The sequence below is a fragment of the Podarcis vaucheri genome (genome assembly GCF_965113315.1).
Source record: "Podarcis vaucheri genome assembly, chromosome: 1".
Classification (NCBI taxonomy): Eukaryota; Metazoa; Chordata; class Lepidosauria; order Squamata; family Lacertidae; genus Podarcis; species Podarcis vaucheri.
In genome coordinates, this window is record NC_138759.1 from 48374519 (window position 1) to 48394815 (window position 20297).

General features: G+C 43.2%; 1 protein-coding gene and 1 long non-coding RNA gene across 6 annotated transcripts in view; one reads left to right on the plus strand and one right to left on the minus strand.

Annotated features, from left to right (window-relative positions):
* MAP3K9 (mitogen-activated protein kinase kinase kinase 9) overlaps nt 1-20297 on the plus strand; it is an 84934-nt gene that overhangs the window by 20336 nt on the left and 44301 nt on the right. For all 5 annotated transcript variants that reach the window (XM_082224275.1, XM_082224277.1, XM_082224278.1 and 2 more), the window contains exons 5-10: nt 1701-1876; nt 6843-7083; nt 8001-8123; nt 8912-9068; nt 14244-14353; nt 16721-17524. In XM_082224275.1, coding sequence (XP_082080401.1) covers nt 1701-1876; nt 6843-7083; nt 8001-8123; nt 8912-9068; nt 14244-14353; nt 16721-17524 — 1611 coding nt within the window. The remainder of the gene's footprint in view (nt 1-1700; nt 1877-6842; nt 7084-8000; nt 8124-8911; nt 9069-14243; nt 14354-16720; nt 17525-20297) is intronic.
* The window catches only part of LOC309535032, a 28189-nt gene continuing 15512 nt past the window's right edge, over nt 7621-20297 (minus strand). Inside the window, exons 3-5 of the long non-coding RNA XR_014220985.1 lie at nt 12523-12607; nt 10124-10234; nt 7621-7760 (exon numbers count right to left, since the gene is read on the minus strand). This is a non-coding gene — a long non-coding RNA (uncharacterized lncRNA). The remainder of the gene's footprint in view (nt 7761-10123; nt 10235-12522; nt 12608-20297) is intronic.

Sequence of the window (20297 nt, forward strand, 5' to 3'; positions counted from 1 at the left end):
TAATGATGGCTGACTGGGAACAGTTATGGACCACAGGTATGAAATTCACGGCATGTAATGCCTTAAGAGAAAATTTAATGAAAATGATTTATAGGCGGTACATGACACCAGTCAAGCTTGCAAAAATTTACCATTTGCCCGACAATAAATGTTGGAAATGTAATGAGACTGAAGGTACATTCTTTCACCTTTGGTGGACATGCCCAAGGATTAAGACATTCTGGGAGATGATTTATAAAGAAATGAAAAAGATATTTAAATATACTTTTCTGAAGAAACCAGAGGCCTTTCTCCTGGGCATGGTCGGCCAATTGGTGCCAAAGAAGGATAGAACTTTTTTAATGTATGCAACAACAGCAGCAAGAATACTCATCGCGAAGTATTGGAAGACACAAGATTTACCCACCCAGGAAGAATGGCAGATGAAGTTGATGGACTATATGGAACTGGCGGAAATGACTGGCAGAATCCGAGACCAGGGAGAAGAATCGGTGGAAGAAGACTGGAAAAAGTTTAAAGACTATTTACAGAAATACTGTAAAATTAATGAATGTTAGAAAAATGTTGGAATGAAGTTATATGGCTTTAGTATAAATGTTATAAGGAATTAAGTATAGATAGAGTAATAGAGTATTAAAGGGAAAAATAAGGTTAGAATATGTTAAGATAATTATAGGATAGAAAACAGAGGAAGATGGAAAGGAATTGCTGAAACAATTAATAGAAGTGGAATACAAAAAGGGAGGTGTGAGGAGGTCGTGGAAATAAGTGAATGAAAGATAAGATACTGAAATTGGATTGTGTTTTAAATGGTTTTTGTTTTGTTTTGTTTTGTTAGTTGTTTGTGTTAGTGTTTTGTAGTGTTTTTTGTATTGTATTGTATTGTATGTTATTGTATTTTTTTGTTTTCTGTAGTGTTGTGTTTAAACTGTTGAAAAATTAATAATTTTTTTTAAAAGGTCTGCAGGAGTCAAATGCATGGGCGTAGCTAAGGGCGTAGCTAAGGGTGGGAGGGTAGGGGACAGCTGCCCCCCTAAATCAATACAAATCAATAAAATCTGAGGTTCTGCCCCCCCAAAAAGCCTTCCCCCTAACAAAAATCATGACTAAACTCATGGGCAAATGTTGCTGAGGGGAACCAAAAAAGGCCTAGGGCCATGCATTGGACTACCCTGGTTTAGGTAATTTCAAATTTGTGTAAGGAAATGTATAAAGTCAGAGGTGTAGGTAGATCCTTATTAAATTCAACGTATTTTTTTGTGAAACTTCTTACTGTTAAGAATGATGGGGCAAACTATGGTGAGTATATTATTTACTTTTCTGAATTAGGCATTAAGAACCTGTAAGTGAGTAATTGATGTAGAATGGTGTGCATTAATTAGCATTTCTGGAAAGCTTTGTAATATGGGGCCAAAGTAGGTATGATGTGAGAGATCTATGACAAGACATTTTGTTTAGAGATGGTTGTAATAATGCTAATGCGCTAGTTTCTGGTGTAGAATTTAGATTATTTAGGATTCTGTTGTGTAGAAAAAGTTGGCAAATGGGGTATAATCATATGAATTCAAGAGTGGTAGACCAGACGGTTAAAGATATCAACAACTGAGAGAGTACAGGTTATTGGCATGGCCCAGAAATACTCTTGCAACCTTGCAACTTTTGAAGTAGATTGTTGTTCTGTCTTGTCTTTATCTGTTTAGATTGTTGGAATGCTGACCCTCATTCAAGGCCCTCCTTTGCCAATATTTTAAACCATCTAACCAACATAGAGGAGTCTGGTTTCTTTGAAATGCCAAAGGACTCATTCCATTCCTTGCAAGAAGATTGGAAGATTGAGATCCAGGAGATGTTCGACCAACTCAGGGCCAAAGAAAACGTAAATGGCACTGGATATTGATTTTATACTAAGCATGTTGTTATTGTATTTTATATTAATTAAGTGATTTTATTTTAATCAGAGCTGATCTTGCAATGCTGGTAGAAATAATGCATCAAGCAGGCCACATGCTGGATTTGATCTTTGGCTTAGGTATAGATGTGATCATGTCTCCTTCAATGAAGATGCCATGGTCTGATCACTACGCTCTGAAAGCCTGGATTGACTTTCCACCCCCACCCTGCTTAGGTGGCAAGCCGATTTGGGCTCGCCCGTAGAGGCTGATGGACCCTGAGAGATTCCGCCAAGCCTTGCGGGACCTTGCTCCCCCTGGCAACTCATTGACTGAGCTTGTTGAGGACTGGAATATCCAGCTCCTGGCAGCCATCGATGAGATCGCACCTAAGCGCCCTCTGCGACCCCGCAGAAACCGGGCTCCTTGGTTTACCGAGGAGCTCCGGAAAATGAAGCGGGACCTCAGACGGCTAGAGCGAGTATGGCGGAGTGCCCGTGACGGAGCCTCAAGAACATGAAAACCTACGAGATGGCGTGAAGGCTGCTAAGAAGTCTTACTTCTCGGCCTCCATTGCATTCGCTAGCTCTCGCCCGGCGCAATTATTTAGTATAATCAGGTCTTTAACGTCCCTTGAGGGACAGCCAAATTTAAATAACAATTTGACACACAGCTGTGAGGCATTTGCGAGCTTTTTTGCGGAGAAGGTCTTGTTGCTCCGCCATGACCTCCCTCCCAATTTGAATACAATAAAGGAACTGGAGGCCCCTCGACTGTCCTCGGGTCCAGTATTGGACCACTTCGACCGGATATCCCCAGCCGATGTGGACAGACTCCTCCGAGCTGGAAAGCCCACCACCTGTCCTCACGACCCGTGCCCGTCTTGGCTGATTAGAGCGTGTCCAGACGAGGTGCGGGCCCTCCTGGGGGATATCATCAATTTGTCCCTTGGCACGGGGACATTCCCAGGGGAACTGAAGGAGGCAGTGGTGTGCCCGCTCTTAAGGAAAACATCATTAGATCCTTTAGATCTATCCAGTTACCGCCCGGTTTCGAATCTTCCATTCCTGGGTAAGGTGATTGAGAGAGCGGTTGCTGAACAGCTTGGTGGGTTTCTGGATGAAACATCGGCTCTGGATCCATTCCAGTCTGGCTTCCGTGCTGGTCATGGGACCGAGACGGCTCTGGTTGCCCTAACAGATGATCTTTGTAGACAGCTGGATCGAGGCGGGTCGGGACTGCTGATTCTTTTAGATCTGTCAGCAGCTTACGACATGGTCGATCATGAACTCCTGGACCACTGCCTTGCCGACGTGGGGATCCAGGCCACAGTCCTTCAATGGCTGCGCTCGTTTCTCTCTGGTCGGGGACAGAGGGTGGCGCTTGGGGGGGGAATTGTCATCGCGCCACTCCTTGGTGTGTGGAGTACCTCAGGGTGCGATACTCTCTCTGATGCTTTTCAACATCTTTATGCGCCCCCTCGCCCAGCTTGTCCGGAGTTTTGGGCTGGGCTCCCATCAGTATGCTGATGACACCCAACTCTATCTGTTGATGGATGGCCATCCTGACTCGGCCCCAGACACACTGATCAGATGCTTGGAAGCTGTGGCTGGATGGTTACGTGGGAGCCGGTTGAAGCTAAACCCTTCGAAGACAGAGGTCCTCTGGCTGGGACGGGGCGATATGGGATTGGGGGGGCAACTCCCATCTCTTGCGGGGGCACAATTAGTGCCAGCACCGTCCATTAAGAGTTTGGGTGTAATCTTCGATACCTCCCTCTCTATGGAGGCACAGATTACAGCTATAACAAAGGCGGCATTTTTTCATCTCCGCCAAGCTAAGCAGTTGGCCCCTTATCTCTCTCGCCCTGACCTAGCCACTGTGATCCACGCAACGGTCCCCTCCAGACTGGATTATTGTAACTCGCTCTATGTGGGGCTGCCCTTGAGACTGACCCAGAAACTCCAGCGGGTGCAGAATGCTGCAGCGAGACTCCTTACTGGGTCTTCGCTGCGAGATCACATTCACCCGGTGCTATACCAGCTGCACTGGCTCCCGGTGGAGTACAGGACCAGGTTTAAGGTGCTGGTTTTAACCTTTAAAGCCCTATACGGCCTAGGACCCTCGTACCTACGGGACTGTCTCTCCTGGTATGCCTCACAGAGAAGCTTACGGTCTTCAAATAAAAACATCTTGAAGGTCCCAGGCCACAGAGAAGTTAGGCTGGCCTCAACTAGAGCCAGGGCTTTTTCGGCTGTGGCTCCGATCTGGTGGAACACTCTGTCACAAGAGACTAGGGCCCTGCGGGACTTGACATCTTTCTGCAGGGCCTACAAGACAGAGCTGTTCCACACGCCTTTGGCCAGGGCACAGCCTGACTCCCTCCCTCGGCAATCTTCGCGGAGCTCTGGCCCAATGGTTGCCAGTGGCTTGATACGAATTAATTTTATAATGAATGATTTTAGAGTGTTGTTTATGCTGTACTTTTGTACTGTTTTATTGTTGTTAGTCGCCCTGAGCCCGGCTTCGGCTGGGGAGGGCGGGATATAAATAAATTAAAAATAAAATAAAATCTTGGGTCAGTGGTTTGCGTGAATGTATACTCACAAATTTATCGAGCAGAAACTGCCAATATTCACATCTTTTGGAAATGTCCAGTGAATATTCAATTTTGAAAGCAAATTCTTGTTAAAATTAAGGATATTATCAATATGAGATATTGTGTAACACTATGTGCTATTTGGCTACATGAAAGATCTCATTCTACCTGAAGACTGAGCACTTGTCAAAAGAACATAGGAAGGTTGTAAAAAAGGTGATTCCTCCAGATTTCTTCCTCAGTCTGCTGGTAGAAGTGGAATACAGTGGTGCCCCGCAAGACGAATGCCTCGCAAGATGGAAAACCCGCTAGACGAAAGGGTTTTCCGTTTCTGAGCTGCTTCGCAAGACGATTTTCCCTATGGGCTTGCTTTGCAAGACGAAAACGTCTTGCGAGTGTTCCGATTTTTCCCCGCTTCCCCCCCTTTTTCTAAGCCGCTAAGCCGCTAATAGGCTTTTAGCCGCTAATCCGCTAATCCGCTAAGCCTTTAATAGCCGCTAAGCCTTGAATAGCTACTAAACCACTAATAGCGCTAAGCCGCTAATAGGGTTGCTTCGCAAGACGAAAAAACCGCTAGACGAAGAGACTCGCGGAACGGATTAATTTCGTCTTGCAAGGCACCACTGTACTGAAGTAGACAGGCATAATCCAGTAGTACTATATTTAAAGTCTGATCAATATGATGACTTTTATTTTTAAAAATAAATTAGACTTATTATTCAGATGATACGTATACGCAACTAAACCACCGTCAGAAGCTACAGCACACTGATTACCATTTCTCTGCAGTGTTTGACAGCACAGTGATGAGGACCTGTGAGTCCAATTAGGCTCACCAGGCCTCCCCATTTATCCCTGGGAAATTAAACATGGAGAAGTTGAAGATGTGGCTGGACCAAGAAGGAGTTTGCAGACACCACCAATCAGCTGATCAGTGGCACCTGCAAAGCGTTGTGTATTGTGTGCTACGTGTGTCTTTGCAAGTAGCAGCATTTGACTGTTAATAATAATAATCATAATTTTTATTTATACCCCGCCCTCCCCAGCCAAGGGCAGGCTCAGGGCGGCTAACAAGCAATAATAAAAACAAGTTGAATGAATACAACTTAAAAACAAGATTAAAATAGAACATTAAAATATTGAAACATTAAAATGCATCCTCATCACAGGAGGAGAAAGGAAAAAGAAAGAGGGGGAGGGAATCAAATTGGCTCCAAGCCGAAGGCCAGGTGGAACAACTCTGTCTTACAGGCCCTGCGAAAAGAAATCAGATCCTGCAGGGCCCTGGTCTCCTGAGACAGAGCGTTCCACCAGGCCGGAGCCAGAGTTGAAAAGGCCCTGGCTCTGGTTGAAGCTAATCTAACTTCCTTAGGGCCCGGGACCACTAAGGTGTTGCTATTTATGGACCTTAAGGTCCTCCGTGGGGCATACCGGGAGAGGCGGTCCCGTAGGTACGTGGGTCCTCCTGTGAAGGGCTTTAAAGGTCAAAATCAGCACCTTAAATCTGACCCTGTACTCCACCGGGAGCCAGTGCAGCTGGAAAAGCACTGGGTGAATACGCTCCCATGGCAGAGACTATGGAGCCTCACTGCAGCATTCTGCACCCGCTGGAGTTTCTGGGACAGCTTCAAGTGCAGCCCCACATAGAGCGAATTACAGTAGTCAAGCCTGGAGGTGACCCTCGCATGGATCACTGTGGGCGGGAAAGTTAAGGGACCAACTGCTTGATGCAGTGAAGGTGGAAAAATGTCAGCTTGGCTGTTGCTGTAACCTGCGCCTCCATGGAAAGGGAGACATGAAGGATTACACCCAAACTCTTAACGAAAGGCAATGGCACTAACTAGGCCCCCTTAAGAGAAGGGAGTTGCCCCTCATCCCCATGCCATCCTGACCCAGCCATAGGACCTCTGTCTTCGAAGGATTTAGTTTCAGTCGGCTCCCACGAAACTATCCAGCCACAGCTTCCAAGCATCTGGTCAGTGTGTCCGGGACCGAGTCGGTGTGGCCATCCATCAGCAGATAGAGCTGATGGTTGGTGCCTGCAGAGAGCTGTGTACCACACAGCTGATTATCAGGGCTTCAAAGTGCTGTGCACCACACAGGAGGAAAACAGGTCACGTCATGTCATGGTGACACTAGGTGGTTGATAAATTTGGCCTATGAGGTGGGAGAGTTAAGGATCCAGCCAGATGCATTTCCTCACCTCTAGTGTAAACCTTTTCCAGTGTTTTCATTCTTAGGCCTTAGAACTAAAGAGCAGAAGATTACCAATCATAATTGCTGCCATTTTTCAGTGGGCAACTGAGATAATATATTATACTTCTAATTTGGAATATTGCCTTGTTTCCTTGCAGGAACTGCGGACATGGGAAGAAGAATTAACCAGAGCTGCTGTTGAGCAAAAGAACCATGAGGAGTTTCTGCGGCGACGGGAGCAGGAGCTGGCAGAGCGGGAGATTGACATATTGGAAAGGGAACTCAACATAATTATCCACCAACTGTGTCAGGAGAAGCCGCGTGTGAAAAAACGTATGGGCAAGTTCAGGAAAAACCGGCTCAAGTTGAAAGATGGCAATCGCATCAGCCTCCCTTCTGGTACGTTCCAGTATAACAGGGCTAAACAAAGTTCTGTCTTGCACTCCTATACCGTATTTTTCCGTCTATAAGACACCTGCATGTAAAACACCCCCTATATGGGGGGACTCCCATTTAAGAAAATGGGAGGAGATATTGTCCATGTATAAGATGAGCCCAGATTTTGAACGTTATTTTAGAGTAAAAAAGCATAGTCGTATACATGGAAAAGTACGGTAATCGTTTGCTGTAGCTTCCTTCTAGACCTGTATATAGAATATTCTCTGTGTGACCTTGGTAACAGTGGTTGAAATATCTAAAAAGGACTACTACAAACACATTTTTAGTATACATATCTGACTGGCAAATGTATCATCACATGGGGTATGTGCAAAGTTAACAAACATTTTTCCACTAAGCCACCTCTTCCCATGCTTTTCATTGTAACTATAATGCATTTTTATAAATTCTTCGTTCTTCACTGTGTACTCTGCAAGAGACCGCTAACATTTTCATCTTACTTTTGCAGATTACCTGAAAATGCATTGTGATTTGTCTACAGGCTACAGTTTAATTGTTTGTTTAATTGTCACCTTCTTGTTTGGGAGCAGGCAGGGTATTGGGCACTGGTTCCTGTGCCCATTATAACTGAGTAGAAAACAGAATTTTAGCCATGCCTGCCAAAACACTCTTTGCAACTGTTGACAAAGAAAGACATATTGATTATTACCACCTCTTGGGCTTGTGTGAAAAAAGTGCATTCACTAAAAATACATACTGGATCATTTAGTGAAAAATGTACATCTCACTGGGGATTTAAATTTAAATTCATATTACAATGCTGCTAAAATGCTATAGCAGAAAGAAGGAATTCATTTCCTTAGGTGATGTCATAGTGAAGTGACAAATGAGTATATCAGGTCTTGTTTTATTAACAGATTTCCAACACAAGTTCACTGTACAGGCTTCTCCAACGATGGATAAAAGGAAAAGTTTGATCAGTAGCTGCTCCAGCCCTCCTGCCAGCCCTACCATCATTCCCAGGCTCAGGGCCATCCAGTGTAAGTAGTTTGCTATAAAATTTGGCCAAGTGCCAATAGGTTATGGTTTCTGTTTAGGACAGGATTCCACAATGCTTCCTGTATAGCAGGGTGGCTGATGCCCAATTAGAGGTCCTGATCTGGCCCCCAAGCAAAATTTTCTCCCCACAAACCCCCTTCCAAATAATAATAATAATAATAATAATAATAATACTTTATTGAATTTATTGGTCTCAACTCAAAATGACTTACAGCTAAAAAACCCACCAAATTAATAAAAACCCACATAAGAACATTAAAATAAAATAAAAAACCATTAGATTAATACCGTTTAAAAAATCAAGATCAAAAGTGGCCATCTTTTCCACAGTAGAAGAAGAAGAAGAAGAGTTTGGATTTGATATCCCGCCTTTCACTCCCTTTAAGGAGTCTCAAAGCGGCTAACATTCTCCTTTCCCTTCCTCCCCCACAACAAACACGCTGTGAGGTGAATGGGGCTGAGAGACTTCAGAGAAGTGTGACTAGCCCAAGGTCACCCAGCAGCTGCATGTGGAGGAGTGGAGATGCGAACCCGGATCCCCAGATTACGAGACTACCACTCTTAACCACTACACCACACTGGATACCCCTTCCCCTCCCCTGTAGTCTATTTTCATTATATGGGCAGTCAGTATGGTACTGATCAGTGCTGGGTAAGAACATAGGGTGAAGAATAAAATCTATGGGCGTCTGATTATTTGCTTGCAGTAATACAAAATAATGGCATAAATGCATGCTCATGTTTTTGTGTACTATTGTCCCCCTCCCAGTAACTCCCAGTGAAAGCTGCAAAACATGGGGGCGCAACTCTGTATGCCAGAAGGAAGAGGAAGGTGAAGAAGAAGAAAAAAGAGGCCAGAAGAAGAAAGGTCGCACTTGGGGCCCAAGTTCTCTTTGTCATAAGGAGCTAGCAGCAGGCGAGGATGGGTGAGAAGCGTAATCTTAGCTGCCACTGTGCCATAAAGCCTCAGTCCAGCTTCCTTTTTTCTCCACCAACCTGCCATACTTTAGCTGGTATAATTGTTTGCCAAAGCAGTTTACATTCATGTTATTTATTCCAATAATAAATTATACATTTAATAAATAATAATATGCCCTTTTAAAATGTGTTGGGGGGCATTGGATTGTTTTTGTTTTTATTTTGATTATGTGTTTTGTGTTTTTATATTGTGATTTTATCTTGTGAATCGTCCTGAGACCTGCAGGTATAGGGTGGTATATAAATTTAATAAATAATAATATTTATACTTCACTGCAGATAGCAAAAAGAGAGAGAAAGAAAGAAGGCTCACACCACTGCCTACTTGTTAAAAATAAAACAGAACATTCTTGACTGTTAATACTTGAAACTTTCCCAACTCAAACCTGAAACAAAAAAATGTCCCCTTAAATACTACAACAATGTGGTCTCATGGGGATCTGTGTAGAGGTTATTCCACAAAGGTGCAACTGTCTCAGAGAAGGTGTTGGCATTCTTTGCTCTCAGTTTTAACAATGTAATCTGATGGTGTTTGAAGCATCATTTCTTTAGTTGATCGTTAACGCATGGGGAGAGGATTGCCTCCTATTTTTTTTAGATTAGAGGCATAAAACATACAAAATCAGCCATCTCATCTGCAAGAGATTCATGTTCAAAATCCCATCTCCTCTTAGCCAGTCTGATTTCCTAGTAACATCTCTGCTACTTCAAAGATTGTTCTGTAATCTTAGTATTTCCATGCTCCCTTGCCCACCCCATTTAATCAGAATTATGTTTATTACTCAGTTTCTAGGTATAGAAATGCCTTTCTTTCCTGTCCTGTAGTCTGGCACTTAGGTGAATGCAGACAGGGAGAATTTGGCTAACTCAAGCTATAAATTATTCTTTCATTGTCATAGGCTTGGCCATCTGGTCATTTGACCAGCCAAATAATGGCAGTTGTCTATTTGACAGCAATCAAATATTCCATGAAGCCAAAAACAGTGTGTTCATGGCAGCTTACTTTCAAAACAAGGTTCAACGAATCTTGGCTTGCTTTGGTAACTAGCCAAAATTTTCACCATGACCCTCCTGCTGTCCTTCAGAAGAAAATAGACGGACTTTTGGCATTTTCCTGAAATGAGAAAGGCAGAAGTCGCTTCTGTTAATTGGCTGGGAGAGAATTGGGCATTTAATTGTCCTGGGGGAAAAACAAAAACCCCAAGCAGAACATCCAGCTCTTCTTGAGTGCTTTGGGCTTTGGCCATATTTGCAATATCTGTCCTATTAATACAGTAGTATCATCTTTGATTTGGACAAACCTATTTCTCTTAGGAGACAAAGGGACACACATTTCAATTGAGTTTTGTGTTACATTTCTCATACTTTGGATTACATTATGTAATAAAGTATACATGAGTCAAGAACCTAAATCTATTGATACAAATGGCTGTTGTGGTAGGTGGGACTAATGGAAGAACCATATTGGGTGGATTCAGCCCTGTTCAACAAACAGAAGGACTCCTTCAGTCTGTGCAATTGACTTATATCCAGTGGAGGCTCCTCGGGCAGTGGATTCTCCCAGATTACTGTTTTGTGGTTTATCAGCCTGTAACGTTTGCAACCAGTTTGTAGGATTACCTTGAGGAGGGAAGATGACGGAGGAATATTTTATGATTCAGACTCATTTGCTCAGAATAAAGCAGCCAAACTTCATCTTTAAGCCTTCTGTTGGCAAAATTGTGATTACTACAAGGACCCTCAGGAGCACTGCACCACTGCGAAAAGTGACAGCTGTTAATGTAATCAGTTCTCTATATCTTTTGGGCTATCCTCCCAAAAGCTGATCGCATCCTTCATAAATATGTAAGAGTGAAATCTAGAAGATGCTTATTGCTGAATTGGATACACAGTTGGTATATGTGGTCAGAAAATGGGGGATGTGGATGAAACAGGTTCTGCAAGTAAAACTCCCATCAAATTTGAGAGATGGCTCACATGCTTTCCTTTGGGATTGTGGTGTTAAGTAGCAGTTACTAGCAGTAGTGCTAGTTGGTCTTTCCAATCAAGAATTACTTGGTTTCTTATGTCAGGCATCAAAACCAAAGTCTCTCCACATAATCATGTCAAGTGTTCTATAATTACATTTTAGACATTCAGATTTTTCAGTGCAATAGTGCAGTATTCCATCTTCATGTAATGTAGGGTTGACATTTAAAAAAGAGAAAATCCAGACACAAAATTTGTTGAGTCCCCCCCCCCCGAAAAAACCAGTTTTTCTGCTATTTAAGGAAATTCACCAAAATCGACACTTCCAAAATGACTTGTCATATGTCTGGATTTTCCGGACATTTCAGCATTTTCTGCCCAGGCACTGTTTCCGACAGCTAAATCCTGGCTATGTTTGGGAAATTCTAGCCGTATGTCAACCCTAATGTAAAGGGAGGGAGAGGTCTTTAGACAATAAAGTCTTCAAAGATTTTTGGACTTTGCTCCCTAAATAAGAAATAATGAACACTCACAGCACAAAAAATGGATTTTATGGGAATATATTCCCTCTCCTGGCTCTTTAAGCCTGGGGAGAGCTGTGATAGTTCAGACGTCCTGCTATGATGGTCTGAAAGGAGCATCTCTTTGAAAGAAATAGAGCAGACCAACAACATGCTATTCTGTCTGGGAAAGAAGCACTAGGTGCTGGAAGACCACGTGGGAGGGTGATGAGCAGGCAGGGAGAGATTCCTTTAAAGAGTGCAGCAATGATGGAATTGGCAGGAAGGGCACTGTTGCCACATATTTTTATATACTTTGGAATTTATACTTGACCACACTGCTCAAATAGGCCCTCGTTTTCAGTATGCCTCAGAGTAAGTCCTATTCCAGGGCACTATGGAATCAAGGTATAAAGTACAATCTACTTTATTGTAAATTAATTGCTGTGCTATGTAGGGGACGCTGTGGGTAAAAGCCTCAGCGCCTAGGGCTTGCCGATCGAAAGGTCGGCGGTTCGAATCCCCGCGGCGGGGTGCGCTCCCGCTGCTCGGTCCCAGCGCCTGCCAACCTAGCAGTTCGAAAGCACCCCCGGGCGCAAGTAGACAAATAGGTACCGCTTACCAGCGGGAAGGTAAACGGCGTTCCGTGTGCTGCGCTGGCTCACCAGATGCAGATTTGTCACGCTGGCCACGTGACCCGGAAGTGTCTCCGGACAGCGCTGGCCCCCGGCCTATAGATGTGAGATGGGCGCACAAACCCCAGAGTCTGTCAAGACTGGCCCGTTCGGGCAGGGGTACCTTTACCTTTACCTTTATGTAGGGAAGAGACTGAATTGTTTTTAGCACCCTCTAGTGACCACCTTGGTTTTTTACAACCCAGGAAAATAGAATACCTTTTCCAGAATAAGAAAAAAATATATATTTTTTAACTCACAGGTTTTGTTCCTCAGCTAAGGCTTGCCAAAGAATTGTCGTCCTCTGTTTTCATATATGAAGGAAGCAATATTTGCTCTGCCATGCTACAAAGGACAACCCAGAACATTGTGTAACACTTAAGACCAAGATGAAGGCTACACTTTGTCTCTATATATGAGAGGGTTTTTTGCCTGTAGTAGGCAAAACCAAGAAATGCAACACAAACCTTCTGAGTGGAGGATAAGAATACAGCCTTCTACCAAATTACATACTTTACCTTGGCTCTTCTTATTTTTGAAGTGAGCATGCTAACTCCACTTTTGTATGTGTCGCCTGCTTAGTGATGTTTATCTAGTTTATCTAGGTACTTAAATTGCTGTCCTCCTTATATAATGCTCTGAATGTAAGGTTTATGTTGCAGTTCAAATGCTAAAGGTACACAGATTTAACCCTATGAACTGCCTAGATAAGAAACCAACTATGAATCATATCAAAGGTTTTCTGAGCTCTTCAGAGAAACAGCAGAGTATAAATGAGATGATAAATAATGTTGCAAGTATGCTTTTCCTATAATTTTATATCTCTAAGGATGAATGAAACATAGAGAATAATGCACTTGCAAATTCATAAAATATAATTTTTATTGCAAATATTCAATACATGAACATCTTCTGTTAGGCTGATTCCTTCAGTAATAGGTTGGTCTGCAAGGAAAATAAGTTTTTGAGTATATGGTTATAACTAAAACTGACATAAATTCACTGGACTTTTCTAGGCTTATCTCACAGGCTCATTGTGAGGGTACAATATGCTAAAGCAGAGCTTTCTAAACTTTTTGTGTTGGTGACACACTTTTTAGACATGCATCTTTTTGTGACACAGTAATTCAGTTTTACTAGCAAACCAGAGGTTAAACTAACCCCTTTCCATCCCTGGGAGGAACATGGGTAGCATTCGCACAACACACCTACACACTGCAGCCAACACACTAATGTGTTGCAACAGACAGTTTGGAAAGCTGTGTGCTAAAAGGCATGTTCTAACCTGACCCTAGGCCTTACTGGTGTGATGGAAAATGCATCAAAGGGTAACCATATGCTCTGGGGGTAAGGTTACCCTAGTAACCTTAAGACTGGACTGCCTCCATACATTTTAAACAAGCTTTTATAGGCTTGACTTCACTTGGTATAGAATATGATTGTTAAGTTACTAACTAGGATCTGCTAGAAGAGCTGGCAAGATATGCTGTATAAACAGTTGATTGATGGTCTGTTCCCAGACACATTTCAAAGTGCTGATGGTTATACGCAAAGCCCTAAATGACTAGAGGCTTGGCTCTCAGAAGTCCCCCTCAAGAGTCCCACTACCATCTGCAGTTAGGGGGGTGGTGACAAAATGCTACATTTTGAAAAAATGCTAGAAAAGCTAGTGTGATGTATGCTGTGTCTTTTTGAGTCCAGGGAGTTTTTTTTTAACATCCACATGTTCTTGCATGCATAATAATTATCTTTGTTTTATATGGGTTATTGAATGTGATGCTGCTGTTTTTCTGTATTTTTATATATCACTGAATTTGGTTTTTTTAACTATATGTCGCCATGGTAGCTTATTTTTCTAAATAAACTAATATTTGTGATAATTAGAATAGTTAAGAATGAGAAGATAAATGTTGGTCATAAAAGCAGACAGAGGAAATAAAGTATCTGCATTTAAATGTGTCTTCTCTTCTCTTTATTTTAGTCTAAAGTGTTTGGATGGATCCAAACAGTGGTCATCTAGTGCGCCAAATCTAGGAAAAGTTCAGAGAACACCAGTCATTTTCCCAGGATTTACAAGCCTAACAGAGATGGGTAAGTACCTGTTAAATGAATTTCTTAAATGCACTGTATTCAATCTCATGTTTGTTTCTGTCCACCAACACTTACCTCTTACAAAAAAGCAAACCTCAAAATCTGCTTCGGTAATCTTAAATTTCAAGACTTGCACATTTTTTTAAAAAAAAGATGTACAGTATCATGAAAGTTTTGTTCACACCATTGGCCTGGTTGGGACCAAATGCAATTCTGCTCCTCCCCTCCCAGATTTATCAGGTCACTTCAGAAACTGGGAACACTCAGATAAAGATGTCCAACAATTAACTTAATGCATAGTCAAGTACATGTGGGGAAAGGCTACCTGAGTCCAAAGCCATTTATGGCTTTTAAGTACTGTATTTTTCGCTCGATAACACGCACCTGACCATAACACACACATAGTTTTTAGAGGAGGAAAACAAGAAAAAAAAATTCTGAATGAAACAGTGGCTGTATCATTTTTGTGCTTCATGCTGTGGCCACAGACATGTGATTTGACGGTGAGTTTGGGGTAGCCCAATGCAAAAATCCTGAGAATCCATGTGAATCCATGCTTTGTAACCACGTTTTTGTACCATTGCAGCCCCAGGCAACAGTGGGTGCGTGATTTTTTTGGTGCAGGCTGTAGCCATGGATATACTATGTGATCTGATGGTGAATTTGGGGTGACCCAATGCAAAGATCCTGAGGATCCATGTGGATCCGTGCTTTGTAACCACGTTTTAAGTGGGGAGGGAAGGAAAAACATAGAAGGGACAAGGAGCACCGAGAGGGGTGTGTGGAGAAGCAGCTGGCTAAGAATGCAGGAGAGGGGTTTTACTGGAGGGAGGAAAGGAAGGCGAAAGTTCCCCCAGCCACCCACCCACCCAAGCCAGCCAGCCAGCTAGCGCTCTCTCTCTCTCTCTCTCTCCCGCCCCCCACCTGCATGTTGCCTGCGAGTCCCTAGATGCAGCAGCAGCAGCACCGGAGCATGGAGAGGAATTACGGTAGAAGGAAGGACGCTCTGCTTTCCCCTCTGCTTGCCTGGAGGGAGGGGTTTTCTCTGCTCTTTGTTCCGTTTGAGCAAACACAGTTAACGAAGCAGAAGAGGGTGGGCAGTAAGACCCTGAGGCAGAATGCAGGAAAGCAACAGCTTTCTCTCTCGGGAGGCTCCAACGCACGTGTGGCTGCCTGCAATCAGTTTACCACACCGAGAATGAAGATAAACTGGTAAAATAAGGGGGCTGGGTTAAAGCTAAAGGGAAAACCTCAAAGATCCCTCAAGAACAAGGCAGGGGTTCAGGGCTCCCAAAGCCGAGCTGCAGCCTTAGAAGGGAAGAATGGGGCTTTCGGAGGTGGTTTTTACTGCCCCACTGCTTCCAATTTTTTAAAAGGCAAATTGCAGGAGAAGATGTAGCAGTCAGTCACTCTCTCACTCCCTCCAAGCACCCACACTAGCGAACAAACACACAGGCAACCACACACTCACAAAGCACACACACTAGCAAACACACAGTCACGCTGCAGAGTGGCCAAACCTCATAGCAAGCACTTCCCTGGCTTCTGCTGACCGCAACGAAGACGACCCTCGAAGAAAATGTGTGATGCACTCGGGCCAGTCGGCTCCAGGGACCACACATTCGCTCAATAACACGCATAGACATTTCCCCTTACTTTTTAGGAGAAAAAATCTGCGTGTTATAGAGGGAAAAATATGGTACATGGTTATTTAAAACAATAAAGAACTATACAGTCAGCACAACACACTATTAAAATAGTGATTAAATGGCAAAATAAAAACTTAAATTCCAGTGTTATAAAATGTGATTCCTCAGACAGTTCGCTGGGTAGATGTGTGTGCTGTCATTCACCTTCAGGTGTTTTCTCCATGATATATATGAGCCATTGAAGTGGTGGACTATTTTGAGAGAAGTTGCTATGTGTGTGTGTGTACACACACCCTCTCACACAAACCATGCAAGATTTTTATATCGGAGGGTTCCTTTTTCCTCCCTCTGTTCTGTTTGTGTTGCTTCAGCGGCTAGGCTGAAGGGAGCTGTCCTTAGAAACATGTGTGGCTGCTTTGAGCAACAAGTGGCTCATTTCTGCTTTAGCTGTGCATTATTTCAAATCTCAACTCCTTATTGGAACTCTTATTGGAATCCAATAAACTGCATGTGGCATGTATATTTGACAGCTGCCATCATTTGAAAGGGGCGGAGTTTCCATATTCTTTGTTCAAAATGCAAACGTGTTTTTTCCATGGTAGCAGTGTGTTTCTACTTTTACACACAAGATGAAGCATAACCCATTCTTACTCATAGTCAAAATGTTAAAGCCCTACTCTTTTGTGTGTGTGTGTGTGTGTGTGTATCTCTTTTGCAGAGAATGAAGACAGTGATTCTTTGAAAAACGGAGAGACCAAGATGCAGCAATCACCTGGGTCTAACCAATCATACCTCTGCATCCCATTTCAGAGAAGTGAGGACTGGGATGGCCAGTCCAGTGATGCCAATGAGGAAACCACTCCTATGAACTCTACCACAAGCACCCCTCAGCTCACCCCCACTAACAGCCTGAAACGTGGAGGTTCCCAGCACAAACGATGCGAGCTTGCCTTTCTGGGCTGTGGGGCTGTATTAGCTGCTGCTGGCCTGGGCTTTGATCTTTTGGAGGCTGGCAAGTGCCAGCTGCTAAGCCAAGATGAGCTGGATGCCCCCAAGGAAGAGAAGAAGAAACGTGATAGTATTTTCCAGCGGGCTGGACGTTCCCGTCGGAGCACCAGCCCACCTTCAAGAAAGCTCTTCAAAAAAGAGGAGCCCACATTGTTGCTGGGCGAGCCATCCAACTCCCTGACCCTTCTCTCTTTGTCTTCCATTTCTGAGTGTAACTCAACCCGTTCCCTGTTACGCTCAGACAGTGATGAGATTGTGGTCTATGAGATGCCAGTCAGCCCCGTGACAGTGAAGGCTCCCTTGCCAGTAGTTAGTAACCCCCTAGTTAATATCTGTGTTGAAAGGTTCAAGCGAGATCCCAACCAGTCCTTGACTCCCACACATATGACTCTCTCTTTTGAAGCCCGGCAAAGGGGGCACAGACGGACTCCCTCTGATGGTGCCATAAATGTGACTGGTCCGCTTGCCAATGGATCCCCTTCCAGGAATTCTCCTGCAGCAGCATTAGGATCAGGTACGTTACTCTTTTCCATCCTTGCACTCCAGAAAGTGAATGCTCTTGCCATTGCACTTCCTGCAGATGTTGCCTCTGAGGTAAGATTGAAGGAAGGCAATAGCTGACGGAAACGAGAGGCACTATGTATAATTTTTACTTCTGTACTTTGAGGGTCTCAAACCCTCAGTGAGTTAGGGATTTCCCCTGCATGCGAATACAAACTCTGTGGACTGAGCGGATGAGACCAATAGTGGATTCAGCAGTCAAGAGGGCGGTTTCTGCACATGATGTAGAGGGAAGTGAGGGGTAGGTGGGGCTCATCAACCTGGGAAAGTAGCCAATCTAGGAGAAGGAAAACTCTGATCCTGAACCTCTGCGGCCTTGTGTCTTAGCCATAAGACTAATGAGTAAACCCTAAACAATTCTGGAGTCCCTAAGATGGTTGGAAAGTGCCTTGCATGCCTACTTCTGGCAACTCCTGCAGCCAAGCTGGTGCCAAATGTATTGTTCTGCTTTCCTTTGGACCACATCAGTGAGGCAGGGAGTGGGGTCTTGTCATCTGGGCAGCCCAGGTCTTCCATACACACTGCCCAGGCTTGCACTCTGAGGAGGTCACTTTGGTGCTGCTAACACAGTGGTTTGACTTCACCCCCAGAGGCACAGTCCATTGTCTCTCGAGACAGACAGATGCTTACAACAACAGAGCATTCTTTGAGGATGGAGGTGTCCTCCATGTATGGGTAGGGTGGACAGTAGAGAAGAATCCCCCAACCACTGGAGTAATGAAGGCTGCTTTTGTGTGGTCTTCAGTCATCTTTCCTCATACTTTGCAGCCTTCTGTGTGGCTGCTAGTTCCAGCTTCCCCTCCTCCTCTATTTCCCTTAATATGGTTTCCCTCCTTAAACACATTTTTCCCATGCCACACAAATTGCACGTATCCAAGTTCTCCTCAAGTGTTTTCTTCCTCTCAAGAATTCTTGCCACCCTAATGATTGCTTCCTTCTCTTCCTCAAACCCAGTTCCTCTCCCATTTTAAAAATGTCTTGAATTAACCCTATCTGGTGCATGTAATAACATCAGATTTGGCATTGGAAGTGATTCAGAGTCTCTCACCGTAATTGTTTGAATGTGCTTAAATTTCATGCCAGTAGGAATTTCTGCTTCTTGATTTATTGTCTTATTGGTAAATGACAAGTCACTGAGCATCCCCTCTGCCGTATTTCAAAAGAAATACTACTTTGGGTAGAACAGCACTGCTGCAACATAAAATCCTAATCTATTCCCTTTACTAACAGTGTAATAGACATTCAATGGGGGATTTATTTTCAACACAGGCTTGGACTATCAAAGCAAAATAGTCCAATATAGGCATTTCTTCCCTAAACTGAATATTAGCTATTGTCATAAGAAACCTTTTAGACACAGGGTCTGGTGGATTATAAAATTAATTTCTAAAGCAAAGTAAATACTCTTACATTGTTGAGAAAGCCTGTAGCCATATAAATTATATTGTATCAGCCCCTGTGCCTAATTTCTTTATTTAGCATTCATATACTGATCTGGTTTGGATTTGGCAGCTTACAGTATAAAATTAATACAATGAAACACAGTAAGAATGGCAAAATAAAATTACATTTCTTGTCTCATAAGATTACTTTTTAATTCCAGTTGTCACCCATAACTAGCAGCTTAAGCATGAAACTTCAGTAACACTCCTAAGAATAACTTGAATGTGACTCTAGTTTGAAGTCCGTTTGGTCTAGATGTGTTAACTGTAATAGGAGTGCTTTGTTCCCTATTTCAATGGGGGGAAATTGAACATTCGTTTTACTTCAAACAGTGAATGGTAGTGTTGGTTAAAGGTGTAACTACAGTTACAGTTTAAGGGAAACTCACCTTCTCTTCCACCTTTTAGGCTTTGCAATACAAAGATTCATTTGAATTCTATAAATTAACTGATAAATTTGATTGAAATCCAGACAGTCAAGGAAATAAATCTTTAATCAGTTAACATCAACTTGTCATCTCTTGGGATTAACCATTCCTACCACTTCATTCTGCCTTAACATTCTGTTTCAGTGCTGTACAGCTCCAACTATAATAAGCAAACTGAAGTGGGTGCAAGATATCTGGTACTGACCCAGCCACTTGCACAACTCCCTCTGGGAAGAATTGTGAAATTTCCTCAGCAAGTAGAAATGGCAATACCATCCTTTAAAAATGGGAGATATCTATTCCAAGCTGAGTCTTTTCCTTCTCCATTTTCCTTTTTTGAATTGCAAAATTGGTTCTAAAACGGGAGCTTCTGGGCACAAGTTAACACTTCCTAATTATAAAACCTATACCCTCCCCTGAAAATATGTATGTATTATCTAGAGACAGCAGTGGTTATGGGGAGAAACTTCAGAACCTTCATCGGTTTTCTCTGGCCCTGGGATATGTTTGCCAGTGGTAGACACAGCTACCTAAGAGCTGTGAACAGTTGGTAAATAAAATGTAATTGTAACATTTCTGTAGTAAAAAAGCAAATTAGCTTCATAAGATTCATGTTTCACTATGAGCATCCAACATATTTTCAACGTTAAGTATGCTGTTCTCTTCCCTGTCTGTGGCTGCATCCATACTGCTGGTTGCACTTTGGCACTAAGATGCTGGTGTGGGAAGAAAAATCAAGGAAAAAGGAGGTACAGAGATGCATATTGTGCGTTCACACAACAATCCTTAGACAGTTACATATCTGGACACTGTCAGCCTTGCTGCCTTGCTACCACCAACATCTACCATTTTAGCT